Genomic DNA, 19,905 nt, shown 5'->3' with positions numbered 1-19,905 from the left:
CTGAACTCCAAGAAAGGTGATTAGCTTGAGAATACCTACTCACTGAGGCTGTGACCCATCTCATCCTTGGGGGGGGGGTGTTGTGACCCACCTCAGACAGCTGCCTTGACATCATGCCAGCCTGGGATGGCCCCCAGAAGTCAGACGTGACTCAGGTCATTTCTGAGCCACAAGGCTATCCCAAGCTGTGAAATGTCGGGGCAGCTGCTAGACATGGGTCGCACCCCAGAATGGCCTCCAGTTGTATCTCTTTGACTCCAGCCTGGAACCAGATGGAAGCAAGGGTGGGCAAGCCCAACTTGTGACCCACCTTGATGTTGGGTCACAACCCCAGTATGAGAAGCTCTGTCCTACAGCATCTCCAGCAGGTGCCTACGGACCCTCTGCTTGAAGATCTACAGTGAGAGAGAATCCACCACTTTTCTTGGCAATCGGTTCCACTGCCGATCCACCGTTAATAATTTCTTCCTGATGTCCAAGCGTAATATTCTCTCTTTCAATAAACTGTAAATCAAAATCTGTAGGTACCGTACTTGAAAATCAGTGACTTTTCTGCAAATGATGTAAGCTGCGGTTGCCAATATCTGGAATATATTGTACCTATGATATTTCCTTTGAGAAAATGCACCCACTGCAGAGAAGCAGTAGCTGGTGCGATAGGATCTCATCTGTGTATCAGCTCTTCAATTGACTCAACGTTTTGTATAATACAACTGCTTTTACTAACTTAGTTTTTAGTTCTCTCCCTGAAGTCAGTGCAGCTACAGCCCACTCCATCACTTCACAACTGACAGATAGTCTTCATGGAGGCTGCTATGGTAAACAAAAAGGATACAGCAGCATTTCTCCAAATGTGGGTTGGGACGGTTGCTGGTGGGTTCCACACAAGCCTCCAATGAAAACACAGGTGATGGACAGATCACTAATTGACTGAAGCCCTGAGGCTATTGAAAAGTCACATAGCTGCTAACTGCCCTGAAAACAGATGAGCTCCTGCAGTTTGCACACTTGGGTAAATATAGGGAGATAAAGGTTGATTGCCTGTGTTCTGGTGTATTTTTTTTCCAAATCTGTCAATGACAAGTAGTGGGGGCAGGTGAAGGCTGGGTCACTAAGCCCCTCAAGCCTTGAGGTTATTCATTTGGTCTGCCTCTCATGAATATGTACATGTTAGGCCTAGGTTAGCATTTGGAGCCTGAACCAAACTAAGTCACTAATGGAGAAGAGGCTAGCAGTTCCTAGCTGCAAGAATGTGAGTAAACAAACAAAAAGATAGTTGTCTTTCCTTTGCTGGTCAGAAAGGACAGACAAGAATTGCAACCCATTGGAATGTTTAACACCTCAGTAGACTGAGGGGTGCCTGATCAAGCAGAATGGAATGCAGCTGTGGATCTCCAGTTGGTAGGGGTAAAGAACTATGAGGGGCTAGCAACCAGGCCAACTTTAAGAAGGTTCTGTCCTCAAAAGTTTCTGATTGGACAGTCTAAATATGTATGAAGGCACCTCAGCACTATTAGCATAAGTATAATAATGAGTGCCCCAAGAGATGTATGTGGTCCTTCTTGAACAGAGTTTTTGGGTGCAACATCCTGCATGCTGTGAGCTCCATTGTCCACCATGGGCACCTGGCCTCACAGGTAGCCTGGAGCTAAAAGATCTACAAGAGAAGCTGACCCAGGTGAGAGACAGGGATTTATAGAGATAGCCAGCTAGCTTTATTATTGCTGATATGTTTCCTAGATATTTATGCCTCTAGTATTTGCTGCCTTACTGTAACTTTATGTAACCTTATGTACTTAAACTAAAATCTCTTTTACTAAGTTTCATTGTCTGTTGGGGACAAAGGTTCAGAATCCTGCCTAGCTGTTCAGCAAGCTACCAAGTGCTCATTGAGGTCTAGTAACTTGAGGACTGAAGCTTTAATTGGAGAAAGAGCTCAGTTCCTGCAAGGGATAGAGTTAAGCCTAGAGGTGCCCCTGGACTGAGGCACTGGCACATACAGGGTCGCAGCAGTACTACTGGACAGGGAGGCCTTGAGGGCTTTAGGCTTCGAGAACCAAGAACTCGAGCACCCCAACCCCCCCTAAGTTTACGACACTGCCTCATTATGAAAAATGGATCCAGGGTTTTTTGGGAGACCTTTCTAGATCATCTTTTTAAAAGTCTTGTAAAGCAGGTGGGTTCCGATAGGGTGTCATTTTAAAAAGTGAGTCCCAGTGTGAACCACTGAGATACAAGCATCAACTGGTGCAATCCTAGGCATGTCCGCTTAGAAGTCAGCCCCCTTGTGTTCAGTGGGGATTACTCCCAGGAAAGTGTGTACAGTATAGGATTGCAGCCTAAGGGCACAGTCCTAACTCACTTTCCAGTACTGACATAAGGGCAATGCAGCTCTGTGGTGAGCAGAAGAAACATTTCCTTAGTTTGAGGGGACCTTGGTGAGTGTCCCCCAGCTGTAGGATGTATTTATTTATTTTATTACATTTTTATACCGCACTTCCTCCAAAGAGCTCAGGGCGGTGTACACAACTGCTCCCCTCCTTTTGTCCTCACAACAACCCTGTGAGGTAGGTGAGGCTGAGAGAAAGTGACTGGCCCAAGATCACCCAGGAAGCTTCATGGCTGAAGGGGATCTTCCAGGTCTAAGTCACCTCCCAAACCACCACACCACCCTGACACGTCCCATTGGCACAGCTATGCCAGTACTGGAAAGTTGGTTAGGATTTGAACCTAAGTCACCTCTTGCAAAGCCTGCAATTCCTTACACCAGTGTTTCTCAAACCCACTAGGTGGTTTGCAAGTCAATTTCAGGTGGGTTCCCATTCATTTCAATATTTTATTTCTAATATATTAGTCTTGATGCTACCCTGGTCTGTGACTGCATTTGGGGAAATGTAACAGACCTGTACTTTGGACAGGCTACTCTGTATATGCTTTTAACAATGACAGTCAATGGGGCTTACTCCTGGTTAAGTGTGGGTGGGATTGCAGCCTGTTAAAAATTTTCCTGCTTGATGATGTCACTTCTGGCCATGACATCATTTCAAGGGCAATGACATCACTTCCGGTGGGTTGTCAATCTAAAAAGTGGGTCCTGGTGCTAGAAAATGTGAGAACAGCTGACTTCATCCTCAGGCATGTCTACTCAGAAGTAAGCCCCATTGAGTTCAATGGAACTTACTTCCAGGTAAATGTGTAGGATTTCAATGCAAGTTCCATTGAACTCAGTGGGGCTTACTTATGAGTAGACGTGCCTGGGGACTGCACTGTTAGTGTCCAAGAGAAGCAGCCTACAGGCTTCACTACGCATGCGCGAGCCCTCTCCCTTGGACATGCGCAGTACACCATGCTGGGCAACCTTTAGGAGTCACGTGACGCGATGAGGGCAAGGCTCTCCACTCCCCCTCTCGGCGGCACCCTGGCGCGCATGCGCACTTCTCACTCGCTTCTCCCTAGCTGCCCGCGCAACGCGCCTGCGCGGACACAGCCCCAGTCCCTTTCTCTCTGCGACTCGGGTCCTGTCAACATCCGGGTACCTCAGTGCAGTCCGCTTTGTTTACCTGGAAGGGACGGGGCGGGGTTGGCTGGAAGGAGGTCGGCCAGGTGAGGGGGCTGGTTAGCTCCAGAAGCGCTTGGGGGGGGCTGTGGGGGGGCTGCTGCTGCTGCTACTCTTCCCCCTCTCTTCCCATAATCCTTTGGGACAGGGGTCTGGATGCCCAAGGGGCAGCTCCCATAATCCTTTGGGGCAGGGGCCTGGATTCCCAACAGGGCTGCTCTCCTGTTCCCATAATCCTTTGGGGCAGGGACCTGGAAGCCTGAAGGGTCTGGTCCCATAATCCTTTGGGGCAGGGGCCTGGATGCCCAACAAGGCTGCTCTCCTGTTCCCATAATCCTTTGGGGCAGGGACCTGGAAGCCCGAAGGGGCTGCTCCCATAATCCTTTTGGGGCAGGGGCCTGGATGCCCAACAAGGCTGCTCTCCTGTTCCCATAATCCTTTTGGGGCAGGGTCTGGAAGTCTGAAGGGGCTGGTCCCATAATCCTTTGGGGCAGGGGCCTGGATGCCCAACAAGGCTGCTCTCCTGTTCCCATAATCCTTTTGGGGCAGGGGCCTGGAAGCCCAAAGGGGCTGGTCCCATAATCCTTTGGGGCAGGGGCCTGGATGCCCACTAGGGCTGCTGTCTTGTTCCCATAATCCTCTGGGAACAGGGCCTGGCTTGCCCAGGGTGGCTGCCTGGAAAGCCTGGCTGTGGCTGCCTCATGCTCCTTGGCTGATAGTCATAGACTAACATCAGAGCGCAAGGGGTGAACACCAGCATCCTGGGCAGCCAGGCTTCTCCCAAGGGATCATGGAATGCAACTGTATCTGTTTGCCCCAACACAGTATCCCTCCTGCTGGCTGTTTTGCTGGGGGTCTCTCTTACTTATTTTTATTTTTATTTTTTGTTACTATAATTTGAAGCTGCTAAGACTGCTCAACAACAATACAACTGACTTTGAATATCTGCACTAGAGAGTTTTCTTCACCTGGCACTGGCTTTTGAAAGTTATTGATGATTTCATTGAAAGGCATAGTTTGTTTTGTCCCAGGATCTCAAAGTGGGGGTGTGATAGTTTTAAATGTTTCAATTTTTAAAGGTGGGATAGAAAATAAGTATAAAAGGTAGACTAGGGAGTGCAAACCTATGCATTTTTACTCATAAGAGAGTTCTAATTGTTTCTCTGTGCCTTACTTTACATTGGGTGCTGGAATTGGAAGTCTTGTCTGATTTTTACATCTCTCCATGTGGGCAGGTGACCAAATGTGTCGTAACTGGGGTGGGGGAGTATGTGAGCGTAAATAGAATGCTAGATGCAGGGAAGCGGCAGCGAGACGCAAGTATCTTGTGGTCTTGTTTGTGCTCGCTGAGGCATCTGGTGGGCCACTGAGATACAGGAAGCTGGACTAGATGGGTCCTGGGCCTGATCCAGCAGGGCTCTTCTTATGTTCTTATGTTCTTTATTGCCTTGGGTTCCTCTCTTGCAGTGAAATGAAGTGAACAGCTCTGCATTCCTTTCTATAGAGGGCATGATCCCATAACTTCACATATAGGCTGATGGGTTCTGAGCTGTCTGTGACAGATCAGGAGAGAGATCTTGGGGTGGTGGTGGACAGGTCGATGAAAACGTCGACCCAATGTGTGGTAGCAGTAAAGAAGGCCAATTCTATGCTTGGGATAATTAGGAAAGGTATTGAGAACAAAACGGCTAATATTATAATGCTGTTGTACAAATCGATGGTAAGGCCACACCTGGAGTATTGTGTCCAGTTCGGGTCGCCGCATCTCAAAAAGGACATAGTGGAAATGGAAAAGGTGCAGAAGAGAGCGACTAAGATGATTACTGGGCTGGGGCACCTTCCTTATGAGGAAAGGCTACGGCGTTTGGGCTTCTTCAGCCTAGAAAAGAGGAGCCTGAGGGGGGACATGATTGAGACATACAAAATTATGCAGGGGATGGACAGAGTGGATAGGGAGATGCTCTTTACACTCTCACATAACACCAGAACCAGGGGACATCCACTAAAATTGAGTGTTGGGAGAGTTAGAACAGACAAAAGAAAATATTTCTTTACTCAAGCGTGTGGTTAGTCTGTGGAACTCCTTGCCACAGGATGTGGTGATGACCTCTGGCCTGGATGCCTTTAAAAGGGGATTGGACAAGTTTCTGGAGGAAAAATCCATTACGGGTTACAAGCCATGATGTGCATGTACAACCTCCTGATTTTCGAAATGGGCTATGTCAGAATGCCAGATGCAAGGGAGGGCAGCAGAATGAGGTATCTTGTCATCAGGTGTGCTCCCTGGGGCATTTGGTGGGCTGCTGTGAGATACAGGAAGCTGGACTAGATGGGCCTATGGCCTGAGCCAGTGGGGCTGTTCTTATGTTCTTATGATCCAGGCTTATTTTCTCCCCTCCTTCCATCCATTGGCCTTCCTGTATTTGGAGGTAGGAAGATTGGCCTTAATGCCCCTTAACAAATTTCTGAATTTGCCTCCTTCGGAGCCTGATGTTGCTTTTCATCCACAGTTCTTTTTTAACCCATTTCTGTCCAGTCCCCAGGTGAACACATTTGATCCCTGCTGTGTATATGCAATGTTGGGCAGAAATAGCTTGACCCATGTTTGCCCAGCCCACCAGTGTACACATTTAGTCCCTGTTGCGTCTATGCAACCTTGGGCAGAAATGGCTTTGTAAAGTTTCAAAGGCAGCACTTGAGTGTTCCCCCTAATGATATCAGAACTCATGCTGTAGAAAATGCCTAGTTCTGTACTCTGCCCCACTCCTCACAGTTTCACCTTTGATTATTTGTATAGCACTGTCAAGCGTAATTTTTAGAATCAGTGCCCTTGTGGCTTGGAACCATCTTCTTATTCTCTTTCTATGTAAGCTGCATTGATAAACTTTAAATATTGATAAAATATTTCTCCTGGATCACAATCCTGTACATGTTTACTTAGAAGTCAGTCCAAGTTTATTCAATTGAGTTTACTCCCAGGTAAATATGTATAGGATTGTGCTGTTAGTAATATTGCCAGCTGGTTCTAAATATGTTGGCAGTAAGCTCTGTGTTCAGTTCAGTTAGTATTAGGCCTGTAGTAGTTAGTAGTAGGTCTACAGTTGTAGCAGAACCTTGGTTCAGCTTGAGTAATCCTTGCAGTGTCAGCCATCTGGACCATTTCCTCTTGTAATGATGGGTCCAAATTCCAGCTCAGATCTCTGGATCTTGGCCAGCACAGAGACCACCAAGGGGAATGCCTGTTGTGCAGTTTCCCTGCAGAAGAATGGATGGTTGGAGAAGACCAACCAACTGATGATAATGCAGTTTTGTACTGATGGCACAGTGGGTGTTTTTTGCTGATTTAGAACACAATCTCATGGATGTTTATTCAGAAGTAAACCTCATTCAACTCAGTGGAAATTACCTTCTAAATAAATTTTTCTCCCTGGCAAGAGTAGTTCTGTATCTTCTGCCATTTATGAAAAAAATACAGGACTGGTTCCTTGGAGAGCAGATTGCTTTCCCTATAAAATGCACATTAAAACTCAAATTCAGATACATCTATTTGTGTGTGTCACACATATGCAAAACTATGTCTTTAAAAAAGAAAATGTCAGGATTCTTCAAGGTAGGCTCTAATCATGTTTGACATGCTTTCCGTTCTAGGTATTCACACAGCTCTGAAGCATGTCTGGGTTCCTTGAGAACATGAGATGCTCCGAGTGTGTTGATTGGGGAGAAAAACGAAACACAATTGCTTCTATTGCAGCTGGGGTGCTGGTGTGTATACTTTTCTTAATTGTTTTTCTGACTGCTCTTAAATTAGTACTGTACTCTCATTGGCTTCTGTAGTCATTTGATTAGGTCCTGTTCTTGTAAATGTGTCATGATCATATGTTAAAATGTTCTTAGTCAAATGGTACTACAGTTTGTTTTGTTCCCAGCTAGATTTTTTTTAAGTTTTCAGTCTGGCTTGTTGCATCTTTGATGACAGTTATTGGTTTTTATTATTCTTTGTTGTTAGATTTTAAATATATGTTGGTTATGTGTTTCCCTGCTGACAGGCCCTTAAATGGGGTGGAAGATCTGCTGGCCAGTAATGGTAATTTAGGCTGATGCACACGCAATTCCATTCATATGCCCCGTTAGTCTGTTGCATCAGAAATAGACTTGAGGCATGTTTGGAGACCAGCTTTAGTACAGATTTACACATTTTATTGTAAGTTTTCTTCAGTCCAGTGCACAAAGTATTACCCTGAGTTCGAAGAGAGAGATCTGTATGTCTGGGAAGGGGGAGAATGTAAACAGGAGCCCAAAGGCTGTGAAATTTCAAGAGAGACCATCTGGGATGTTTCTGTCCATGTCTCAAATGTATAAAAATTATAAGAACACATTCACTGTAGTAGTAACTGATGATAATAATATCTTTTCTGCTATTCTAATTTTTATTGTGATCTCAGTATTTTGTTGTATTTTAATCTTCAATAACAATATTAAGTTACCTTGTTAACTGCCTTTGGTGGTTAGGGGTCTTTAAATTGAAAGGCAGGAGATTAATATTTTGTTACAGGTAAATGAATACATATATACAGAAATAAAATGGAATAGAATCAAGTTTGCAATTTCCGTCTCAAAGACATTTTTTAATATATAGTTGGCATCCATGGGGGTTCTGTTCCCGGAACCCCCCCAGATGCCAAAACCTGTGGACAACCGAACTTGTGGTTCTGGGCCCCATCTGACTTCCTGGATCTTCCTGCCCCATCTGGCCTCCCATCTGACTTTCCAGTCATGCCTGGAGGAGTTCTGAGGCCTGGTGATGCTGCATGCAGCCTCCCCGGGCCTCATAAACCCGTTGTGTTTGAGAGGTCAGGTGGGGCCCTCTACTACAAGTCCGGAACCTGCGGGGGAACACCTGCAGATAAAAAAGGCTCACCTATATGCTACTTTGAATAAATTTGGGGTTTGCCCCAAGCGTTTGGAATGTTCTTCCATTGACCATTCTTGCAGTGTTGGAGCTGTGTTGGAGCATCATGTTGATGATGAGCATGCTGGAAACTGTGATGTCCAAATAGTTTTTTACAGGTTGGTGGATTATCATAGATGCAGCTGTTAAATACCCGAAGTCGAGCGACTTCAACCATTCATACCATGTTTGTGGAGTTATAGCTACGGTGGCATTCCTGATGTAAGTATTCTAATAATACAAATATTCTTGTTGAATTTGTATTAAAATGTATAGGGGGATGGGAACTTTACACACCAACTGGATTTCCTTTTTTAAATCACATTTTGTTCATAATACAATGAATTGAATATTTGTGTGATATTGATTATGGGATAATTAAGATGCTGAAGGTTAAGATGTTTTATTATCTTATTAAGGCCTATATTAGTGCTTTTGAATGCTATTTTAGTACTGTGTTTAATCCATGAATTACATCCAGGTATGAAGAGTTCACATTTCTTACGATGGATAAAAAGCTGTTTTTCTTTCTTTAACCCATTTCTGCCCAGCCCACAGGTGTACACATTTGATCCTGGTTGCATTTATGCAACGTTGGGCAGAAATGGCTTAAATTCTTGTATATCACTTGGCAGTGTTGGATCCTTGTTCATGTCTTGCTAGAGGAGTGAATGGAAATAAAATTGAAAAGTCCAGAGAATTTAAAACATAGTGTGTGTTCATCAGGTCATGCCAGAAATTTCCCATCTCCTTAATTCCCATCTTAATTAATTAAGATTAATTTAAAAATCCATTAATTTCCCATCTCCAGAAATTTTCTATCTCCACTTTTCAACATTCTCTCCCTGATGGTCATTGAACAAACAAAATGGTCATATGCTTGACTATGTTGAATATGCTTCTCTTTTATTCGTATAGGATAAATGCAGTATCCAATGGTCAAGTACGCGGAGACAGTTACAGCGAAGGCTGCCTTGGACAGACAGGTAACAGTAACAAGCGGAAGCTATAGCTGGATATTCTCTCAGCTTATGGCTTAGCCCTGCAACAGTCTCGGTGCCATCACTGCGTATCTTTTTGTAAGAACAGAAAAGCAGCAACCCCCTGTTCTGTTGTTACACTTTGGTTGAAGGTCGGTTTCTGCTGCAGAAGTGGAAAGGGGGAGTCTCAGCATTTACATATTTTCCAAATAGGGAATTTAGGCAGAGAAAATGCACAATGGTCACATAAGTAACCTAGGGCGCAGTCTTATGCTTGTCTACTCAGTAGTTTCCCCTGGGGGCTGGGGATAAGAATAGGCCCTCAGTTTGGCTGTACTTGTGGTAAGAGGCGACTAAACAGCCACCGGGTAGATGGGACTCGTTAGCCTGGGAAGGCAGCTCATCTGAGAGAAGGAAAACTCTGATCCCAAACCTCCACTGCCTTGTGGCTACATCCAGTTATGGAAAAGGCTTCAGGAGTCGAGGCAAAATCCAGAGCCAGAGTCCCTGAGGCAGTTCATGGCTGAACACAGTCACGTTCTGGCAACTCCTGCCACGCCGCTGGAACCAACCGTATTGGCTTCTGCCTTTCCATTGGACCATTTCAGCGACGTGGAGAGGCAGGATTTGCTGCATGGGTAACAGTCTATCCTCCAAAATCTACTTTATCCAGGCTTTGCGCACTGGAGTGGACACTCTGTTCCGGAACCACTATTCAGAGCTCAATACCATAGTCTTCCGAGACTGAAGGATGCCAACAAGTACCCAGAAGTAAGTCCCATTGTGTTCAGTGGGACTTAATGCAGGAAAGTGTGCATAGGATAGCAGCCCTACGGTCCTAGGTTGTGACTGGAACCGTATAACATAGCGGAAAGGAGCGAAGCACAGTGGAAGAGCCTCTGTTTTGCATACAGAAGGCGCCAGGCTCCGTCCCTGGCATCTGTAGGTAGGGCTGGGAAAGTCCCTCCTCCTAGAAATATGGAGAGAACCGTTTTCATCAGTGAAGGCAGCCATGGACCAGTGGTCCAACTCAATAAGGCAGCTTCTTGTAAGAGCCTGAAAAGACCCCTGCTGGCTCAGTCCAGCATCCCGTTCCACAGTGGCCAACCAGATGATTCCGGCAAGCCCCGGAGCAGGCAGTAGCACCTACCTACTGCTGCTGCTCTTGCCCCCAGCAACTCATATTTGGAGTTATTGTGCCTCTGGTCTTCAGAAGGTCCAACTCATAGCCAATGTGATCAACCCCTCCCCTTTGAACTTGCCCAAACCCCTTTGAAAGCCTTGTGGCAATGAGTGTCATATTTCAGTTGAGCATTGTGTGAAGAAGTGCTCTCTCAAATCACTCTTGGGTGCAAGCCTGTGCGCTCTTCGTCCTGTTAAGACTGTCAAAGGGGATGTAAAGCCGGAAGAAATGATGACTTCACAAGTTGGAACTTGGAGGTGTTCTAGCCTACTACTCTCCTCTACACGTCGTCTTCCTTTTCCAATCTAGTCGGAGTGGGGGGAGGTGGGGGAACAGGAGGTGATTGAGGGGTGCCCACATCCATTCACCCAATCTGCTGTATGAGGTGATTCTCATTTGGCCTCATGGATGGGCCAGCCCACCCCAGTCTGCACAAAACCTTGGTGAGAGTCTTTCATTTCTGCCATGCAGATCCCATGTTGCCCTTTCTGTAGGAATTCCTAAAAATTCTTCTGAAGAGAGGAGCTGCTCCTTATCAAAATAATCTGCCTATATTTTTCCCCCTAGGTGCTCGCATCTGGCTGTTCATCGGTTTCATGTTGGCATTTGGCTCTCTGATTGCATCAATGTGGGTCCTGTTTGGGGGCTACGTTATCACTGGTAGGATAAAATCAAGTTTTGAAGCCTGCTATATCAATGTAAAGCTTAAGCTGCATCCTCCTTGGTCTGGGTGTTCTTTTTTTAAAAAATGGAACTCTGAAATGCCAGATATGCTGATGGAACAGCGTTAATAAAAATCGGTCTGGATGTGATCCTCTTCCAGTCAAAGGCTGGATCTTTTGCTGGAGACCAAACTTTCTTGGCCATAGTAATGACTTCTCTTTTTTTGGAGGTGGGAGGAATAACACTGCACCTTGACTGGGGTCCAAAGGTACATGGAGAGGGCACCTTGCTGAATCTAAGCAGATTCCTGGCTGCTCAGTGCCTGGATGGGAGACCACTGGACCCAGAAACCCTGCAGAGTGCCAACTTGAGTTTCATGGCAAGACAGAGTAATATATATATATATACATGTCATTCAGGCTTCTAGCTCAATATCTGGTCTAGATTCTGGAAATGGGGACTTGAGAGGCCTTGCATGAGCAGCCACTCGTCACATTCCCCCCCCCCCCCCGGTTAGTCAGTATTTTTTAAATAAAATGACCATTTCTGCAAAATACACATCAGGGAATAAGCGGAATGTGACCAGGGGAGGCATGGGAAGGAGAACATTTCTACAAATATGATGGTTTTTTTCTTCTCAGACAAACCAAATAAACCAGAAGTCTACCCAGGAATAGCAGTCTTCTTCCAGAATGCCTTTATCTTTTTTGGGTAAGCCTCCTTTATCTGTGCTTTAATTTACTTTATGTCTAAATTCCACAGTGAATTGATAGCCACTGATGAAAGTCGGTGGTGGTTCGGGGTTATTGTTATTACCAGTCAGCAAAAATCAAGGGTGGTGAAATTAGAGTGTGTTTGTTTTTGGCTGTATATTTTGAATATTTATAACTGACCTTTGAGGTCATACATTCAGTTCACAAGGTGGCCTCCCCCCCCCCCCGAAACAAATCGCAATAATTAAGCAGCAAGAGCATAAAACAGGACAAGCCAGTAACCAGAACTTGTTCAAAGCTGCAGCTAAAGGGCATCTTTGTTTTTGTTTAAAACTTGGGAGAAATGCTTGTTTTATCCTAGGGCTTAAATCAGTTGGTGCCAGGCCAGCCTCTCTGGTGAAGCTGTTCCGCAAGTGAGTTGTACCACCACAGAACAGGTCCTCCCCTGGTTGCCACCTCTGGAGAGCACCCAGAGAAGGACCTCCACAGGTTATCTCAAGCTTCTGGCAGGTGTAGGGAAACTATTATGTGTCCAGAGAGATAGGCATAGTGCTTAAACAAAAGGGGATCAGGTCTGCGTGAGAGCCTTATTGCTTGTAATATCATCATCTATGTGTAAAGCACTTTACGCAGCGTGAGAGACCAACTCCCTGTCCCAAGGAGCTTACAGTCTAGAAATAACATACAGAGGAAGAGAATATGCATTTGTTTCGGTGAATGGTAGTTTTGCTTGGTTACAATGGCACCTGAGTTTTAGAAGCTCAAAGCTTAACAGAAGTGCTGGGTTTTGAGGAGCATTTGAAGAAAGCAAGCAACATTGTGAATGTATTCTGGGAAGCAGCTGCAGGTATAGGGAGGTGGCAAGGGAGAAAAAGTGGAATAGTTGGAGGGAGCAGGGACCTTTTGGTGAATGAGGGTAGTGGAGCTGGTTAGGTGTAGGTCACAAGAACCAGGGGACATCCACTAAAATTGAGTGTTGGGAGAGTTAGAACAGACAAAAGAAAATATTTCTTTACTCAGCATGTGGTTGGTCTGTGGAACTAATTGCCACAGGATGTGGTGATGGTGTCTAGCCTGGACGCCTTTAAAAGGGGATTGGACAAGTTTCTGGAGGAAAAATCCATTACGGGGTACAAGCCATGATGTGTATGCGCAACCTCCTGATTTTAGAAACGGGTTATGTCAGAATGCCAGATGCAAGGGAGGGCACCAGGATGAGGTCTCTTGTTATCTGGTGTGCTCCCTGGGGCATTTGGTGGGCCGCTGTGAGATCCAGGAAGCTGGACTAGATGGGCCTATGGCCTGATCCAGTGGGGCTGTTCTTATGTTAAGCCAGGATGTATCAGGGTGATCTTATTGACACACTAAGGGCACTTCCAGAAGAAAGACCAGTCCAGGCGATGGGCTGTGGAGTGGGATACTGGATGGGCAGTGGAGTCTGGATGGGCAACAACTGGATGGGCAACACTGGATTGGCAGTGGAGTCTAGGAGCAAGCCCAAATTTCTTCTCTCCCATACAGAATAGGCATATGATGCATATAATGTGTGACTGGCTTCTTTTGTGTGTGTCTGTGCACCCACCACACAATCTGTCTGATGCTAAAAGGGGGCTCATATGGGTGGCTCTGCTTGCCTTTTAAATGGATCCCATTTTACTCTCTCTTTTAAAACCATTTTCAGATGATGTTCTGCTCTTTTTGATGTGTCTTAGTAGCCTGTGTGAACCATGTGTCTCTTCTGCTCATTCACAGAGGTCTGGTCTTTAAGTTCGGTCGGACTGAAGATTTGTGGCAATAGGGGTCGGGCAGCTTCTAGCCTGCTATTCTCGAATTACCACTTCCATTTGGTAAACGTGTGCCCTGGTGATTGGTGGAAACGGAAACTGTCTACACTTTAGAATCATGAAACACTTTTCCATTTGAGATGGTTTTTCTACTCTTGGCTTTGTACTTTAAATATTATAGCATGTATCTAACCTGAAACTGACTAGGACAAGGTCACCTTGGGAAGTGCTTTAACTGAATGTTTTTGCTATGAATATTACAATTGGATTGTTTATTTTACAGTTTCCTTTATACTTGGTGTGTTTCCACAGAATGCCATCTTTGAAAACGTTTTACAGGTGTCCCCCTGTATCCACAGATCCAGTTTCCACTTTGGGTCCCTCCGGGGAGGAAGGCAGGATACAAATACTGTAAACCAGTGGTGTTCAACCTTTTTCACGCCATGACCCAAATAAAGTATGAGACTGGGACCTGCTATTGATCCCACCCCCCTCTCCACCCACTCACTGCCTCTGTTGCTGCCCACTCCCCGCCCACGTAACACTCTCCAAGCACTGTAACTATTCTTATTGGAGAGAACAGAAAAGATTACCTGGCCCTAGTGAAAGCTATTTTAGCACCATTGCTAAGAACCTGAGCAGAACTGGGACACACTCTCCTGGTACCTGAAGAGGTGCACCAGATTGCCCCCCCCCTTTCCCTGATGGTGCTCTAAGCTAGTGGTCTTCAACCTTTTTCATTCCTGTAAGTTGCTGCAACCCCACAACTGAGGCTTTGCAACCCCATTGAGGTCCTGGCCCCAAGACTGACGAACACCGCTGTAAACGGTAAATAAATCCATTGTTTTACTTATCCATCAGTATGGGGGCCCCATTTCTGCTTAATTAACTCCCCACCCCTGGATTAACTTCTGCTTAAATTATCCGGGCCTAACTAAGCAGAAGTTAACTACTTCCTGTTAGCTCTTGATAGTCTTTTCAAGCATTCAGGCTGCCTGCATGTCACTATAAGCTTGCATGCTTATAGTGACCTGTAAAAGGAAGCACATTTTTGTCCCGGTAAGCAAATATACAACATTAATGGATGTGGGGGGAGGCAGGGGGCCATGTTTCCCCTGTCTGCAGTTTCTGTGCTGGTAGGGGCCCCCTGGAACTGATCCCCTGCGGATACAGGGGTGGAATGCCTGTACTTATTTTGTCTGGAAGCTTTACAAATGGGAATATATTAGTTCTGTGCATAAACATACAACAGAGAGTTGTGTTGGAATCATGCTTGCATGCCAGGTGCACTGAGAGTGCAATATTGTATGTGTTTACTCGAAAGTAAATCCCATGTCTTTATCATGGAACTTCCTTCCTAATACATGTGTTTAGGATTGATGATGGTTTTCTAGCCATGTTTGGAGTTCCTTGGATGCTGAGCATCCAAGGTTCATCAGAGTGAAGATGAGTAATGGAGGTCAAGCTTCCTTTATCTTCACCTGTCCACACATATGAAAAATCTCTGAATCATTGTGAGCCATAATAAGAATGTTCACTACAGGAAGCAAAATGGTAATTCATTTTAGCCTTCTTTAATAAGAGGTGGTTAGCACAGAACATGGTTAATCACAGAACATGACTTTCAGTCTCCCTTGCAAATCTTCAAGTAGCAGGTAGAAACGGATATTTTCCAGGGTCTGTCTTGCAGCAGTCTGGATTCAATACCCATAAGCCAAATGAGGGAACTAGAAATGAAAGAATACCGCTGTGTCAGCAAACTGACCAAAACAGCTTCCCAGAGCACTTTACAGTTTTTGTCCTCGTTTATGGGGCCCCAGTAATACTGGCGTGTCCTTTGCCTCTGCCCACCTGCCAGGGGAAGTGGGATCATGCAGCACTTTCAATTGCAGAATGCATTTTGCAACCTGCAACGATCACTGTAGCAAGGCTGTGAGACAGGCATGGAACAAAACTGACACATTTGTTCACACCTGTGATACATTTGCCATCCCAGTGAATGTGTGGCTAAGTAAGACTTTGAATTTGACCCCTTGTCATTCCACGCCCTGTTTGAGGTACTCCAAGTGCAAACTGTAGGCTCCTTCTGATCAATGCATGACACCCCAGCCTATCCTATTTCCTCAGAAGTCAGGTGGGGCTTACTCCAGGAAAGTCTGCATAGGAGTGCAGTCTTCAAACTGATTTTTGAAACTGCAGTGAAGGCAATAGTGGTTGCCATCCTTAAGGATAACAAGAGAGGTTTCTCAAAGTGATCTACAGAATAAAGACACCAGCAGCCCCCAGGGACCTAATTGGCTTAGAATAAGCTAGTAAACTTGAGTCCAATTGTGTTGCTTTTGATATTATAATTTGAGTTATAATGAAGTTTTTTGTGTGGTCTGGTAATGGTATACATTCAATAAAATATGTGGGGGGAAATGCACAGTTCTCACTTGGACTCTTCCATTATTTAACAGGTGATTTTCCAAAGCTTTTTTTCCTGCTGTTCCATTAATTAATCTTCAAGGCAGCTCTTGACAGAGGCCATAGTTGTACCTCTGGGATGTGCACGTGTGCTATTTTTGAAATAACAGTTTCTGTAATTATAGCTATGCTACAAACTCTGTCACAGTTTCCCTCTCACCCCCAAGGATCTTGGGAATTGTAGTCTAGAGAGGGTACTGCAAATGATTTGTTGGGACTCTTACCGTCCAATAAGCTTGATCATCAAAATACTTCGTGACAGGAGGCGGTTTGAAAAGTTTACAAGTTAATAAGAAACCTGGGAAAGGCAAAATACAGAAAGAGCACCAGTCAGTTTTTGTAATATCTGTCTGCACTGAGGAAGCGATGGTCAAGCTGACATCTTGACTGGTGAGTTTCCTTTACAAAAATATTGTAGGGAACTCTTAACAGTTCACACATTTCATATAGAAACATTAAAAAAAAAAATCCAAAACCATAAACAAATCAAAAGACAGTGACCAATGAGCACCGAAACTGCAAGAATACTTGGTAAAAACTAAATGGTTAGCAAAACCTTAATACAAAAAATGAGGAAGATGTAAATATCTTTAGGGGAGTTTCACAAAGCAGGTACCACCACAGAGAAAGCCCACAGTTAGCCATCAACAGTGCTTCCATGAATGATGGCACATGTAGGAAAAGCCTCTCCTTGTCATCTCAGATGGTGAATCACCAGCATATTGACATGGGCCCAGACAGAATCAGCAGCTGGAGCAGTCGATGCAGCAGAGGGGGTGGGGGAGTGGGTGTTCATGCTCCACAGACAATCATAAAATGTCCTTGTGATACAAACCTGTGACAAGACCTGCTCCCAAAGCCATGGACACACTGAGGCTGAGAACCCCAATTTCCAACAAAGCAGAATAGCCCATCCTGAAAACAAAGGTCACAAATCAGTAAAGCCCTGAAGTAAAAGTGAAGTCCTGAAGTTCACCAGTGAAGCCCTGAATTTCACCAGGATGCAGGTTGTGTCTGTTGTCTTGGGTGTTCCCTTGGGCATTTGGTGGGCCACTGAGATACAGGAACCTGGACTAGATGGGCCCTTGGCCTGATCCAGCAGGGCTCTTACGTTCTTATATAAAAGCCAAGCATGAGTTATGGTGCCTCGGTGCAAACTTCTTGGCTTATGCTGGGAATAAACCTCCAACATATTCCAATTCCAATTCCTGCTCTTTGTGTTTCCTCTTGACCTGACCACGGATGGCACTGTTCCTCAAACTCTGGGTCTTTAGGTGACAATGTGAGCTGACAGGGCTAGCCCAAGAACTACTGGCACCTGAAGCAGCACACCAAACACCACTGCCCCTCACCTGGAAGTGTGTTGGCCTGTACCATTCGCTGGGTCAGGAAAGGGAAACTGCAGGAGAGGAGAGTGGTGGGCTAGAGTATATCTGACACTCTAGCCCACCATTCTCCACACTTTGTCTTCTGCTAGCATTCGCCTCTTTATTAATCCAAGAGGATTAGGCAGGTGGGTGGATGGAGGTGAGTAGCAGGAATCCCTCATCTATTTGACTCAGTCAGCCTCCTGTATGCTCCCAACTGTCCCTTGCACATTTGCCACAGAACTCCATCGCAGTACAGAGGATTTGAGGTCATGCATCCAAATCCAAGAGAGGCACTTGCCGGGATGAATCAGGAATGATGGCCAAAATATCTTTCAGTGCAACTTGTCTGCTGCCATTGTTGGTTTTCATGCCAGGATAACCCCTCAGCATTCTCTGGAATGCCGTCTGAGAACTACTTGGTTAAATTAAGCACATGCTGGGGAACTTTTCTGTTCACAAGAATTAGCGGTGGATAAAAATAAAATAAAATGTGTTTCAGGTTATCAAGTTCAAGCATATTGTCCACCAAGGATAATACTTAAGGGACAGGCTCAACTCACTGCGAGAGGTTTCCACGGCTCTTGATCATGATAAGAATGATGTGGGCTAGTGCTCCGTACAAGCTGGGCCAGCCAAAGGTGTAGTGGACACCGCAGGTATCGTGAAGTTGAAGGACCGTGTCAAAGCGTTTCTGAGTTTGGTGAGGACAGAGCATGCAGCATTACAAATTGAAACTGTTTGGTAATCAGCAAAAACACTAGCGGCAGCTGGATCTCATCCTAGCTTTCACTAGGGGGAAAGAGAGACTGGTAGCTATCAAAACAGAATCCAGGGATCCTAGTTCTCCGCAATCACAGTCTCTCTCCAAGGTAGCAGGGGAACGGAGTTTGAAACAGTTGACTATTACCTGTACAAAGGCAAGTCCAAGGACAGAGATCATGCCTGCCCCAAAACCTAAAGCCATAGCAATCCATGGGTGCTGGAGCGTGGGAGCTGAGAAGCCAAGAGCAATGCCACCTGCCAGTGTGGCGCTGCGGATATGGGCCTGTAGAATGGATGAGAAGAAATGGAGGAATGAGTAAAGCTGGTGGCAGAGTCTATTTATTGGTGCAGTGCAAGTGTGTGGCTTTGAACCAGGGCTCCTACAGTGAGGTCACAGCACCTTCTTCACCTCCAGAGCAAAGTAATTGGGGTCCCACTGCTCAACAAGCTGGATCATGGCCCCTGCCAAGGCACAAGAACTGTGCTGTCACCAGCCTGCTACTGAGGTGCCCTGAGAAAAGTTTGCTGATGATCCCTCAGACCACCTCTGTGCCTGCAACCTCTGGGTAGTAGTGGAGTGACTCTCTCATGGCCAATCCACGTGGGAGGGGACAATTTGCAGGAATCCTGCAGACAGCCTTGGCTGTACTTTTCAGCACAGCTTGACACACTGTTGCAAGTGGAGCTTCTGGAGAAAGGGAGAGAACTGGTGGCCCAATGCAGACCCTCCCACAGCTCCAGTGAAAGCTGAGGTGTGGCCCAAGAACTCCCAGCCCAAGGTGGTACAGTGGGCCCTCCTTGTGTGTGGGCTTGGCACCTGCAGATTTCAATATTCATGGATGCCAACCCTGTGGCTGGAAGCCCTCAGAGCAGTGGTGTCACTAGGGGGTGCAGGCCTCACCAGGTGACATGCACAGGTGGGGGATGACAACTACTGGCCAAGATCTTTAAAACCTTGGCATTTTCAAATAATACCATCATGTTATATATCAATCAGCGTGTAATAATTTCATGCAGAATGCAATGAAGCAACCTGTGTTGAAATATCTCTAGTCTATTAAAAGTTATGGCCAAAAAACCAGTGAGGGCTGGGCAATGGTACATTGTTGCCCCACCCACTGCATGGGAGCAGGTCCGTCATGGGGGTGATGTGCAGGCCCCCCATATAGGGTGATGCAAACCCTAGTGACGCCACTGCCTCAGAGGACCTGCTGGATGCTACCAGAAGCGCCTTCTGGTTAGGTCCTGAAGGCTCTTCCAGTCTGCCCCAGAGATGTCCAGTCACATCTGGAGGTCTTCTGAGGCCCAATCGGGGATTTAATTATCTGTGGGGAATTTGGTATCCACAGGGGAGCATAAGATGGGTTGGGCTGAAGATCCACCTAGTCTAGACTAGGAAGCCAACTAGGAGGACGGGCAGTCACCTTCCCCTGCAGTTGTCCTCCAGCATAAAATATCCAATGCTTCTAAATCTGGAGGT

The 19,905-nt window shown here is 45.8% G+C and overlaps 2 protein-coding genes across 2 annotated transcripts in view; one reads left to right on the top strand and one right to left on the bottom strand.

Moving 5' to 3' along the window:
• The first annotated feature begins 3,457 nt into the window (after nucleotides 1-3,457).
• TMEM50A (transmembrane protein 50A) lies at nucleotides 3,458-16,257 on the top strand. Its single transcript, XM_066638692.1, has 7 exons — nucleotides 3,458-3,603; nucleotides 7,205-7,318; nucleotides 8,614-8,726; nucleotides 9,423-9,490; nucleotides 11,235-11,327; nucleotides 11,972-12,041; nucleotides 13,796-16,257. Exons 2-7 carry the CDS (start codon nucleotides 7,226-7,228, stop codon nucleotides 13,839-13,841), a joined length of 483 nt encoding a protein of 160 aa, XP_066494789.1. The 5' UTR covers nucleotides 3,458-3,603; nucleotides 7,205-7,225; the 3' UTR covers nucleotides 13,842-16,257.
• Nucleotides 15,386-19,905, bottom strand: part of LOC136661434 (RH-like protein) — a 17,191-nt gene continuing 12,671 nt past the window's right edge. The window contains exons 6-10 of the mRNA XM_066638691.1: nucleotides 18,571-18,708; nucleotides 18,224-18,354; nucleotides 17,129-17,208; nucleotides 16,518-16,591; nucleotides 15,386-15,554 (exon numbers count right to left, since the gene is read on the bottom strand). Coding sequence (XP_066494788.1) covers nucleotides 15,528-15,554; nucleotides 16,518-16,591; nucleotides 17,129-17,208; nucleotides 18,224-18,354; nucleotides 18,571-18,708 — 450 coding nt within the window. The 3' untranslated portion in view covers nucleotides 15,386-15,527. The remainder of the gene's footprint in view (nucleotides 15,555-16,517; nucleotides 16,592-17,128; nucleotides 17,209-18,223; nucleotides 18,355-18,570; nucleotides 18,709-19,905) is intronic.

The sequence above is a fragment of the Tiliqua scincoides genome, chromosome 10, assembly GCF_035046505.1.
Source record: "Tiliqua scincoides isolate rTilSci1 chromosome 10, rTilSci1.hap2, whole genome shotgun sequence".
Lineage (NCBI taxonomy): Eukaryota > Metazoa > Chordata > Lepidosauria > Squamata > Scincidae > Tiliqua > Tiliqua scincoides.
The sequence above is the reverse complement of the archived record's forward strand: the minus strand, read 5'-3'. Positions and strand labels throughout refer to the sequence as shown.

Bases quoted from the DNA above. Each gene is read 5' to 3' on its own strand.
- TMEM50A (XM_066638692.1), top strand. From the start codon at position 7,226: ATGTCTGGGTTCCTTGAGAACATGAGATGCTCCGAGTGTGTTGATTGG. The intron at 8,727-9,422 runs GTAAGTATTCTA...TTATTCGTATAG, and splicing joins GCTACGGTGGCATTCCTGAT to GATAAATGCAGTATCCAATG. The intron at 9,491-11,234 runs GTAACAGTAACA...TTTTCCCCCTAG, and splicing joins AGGCTGCCTTGGACAGACAG to GTGCTCGCATCTGGCTGTTC.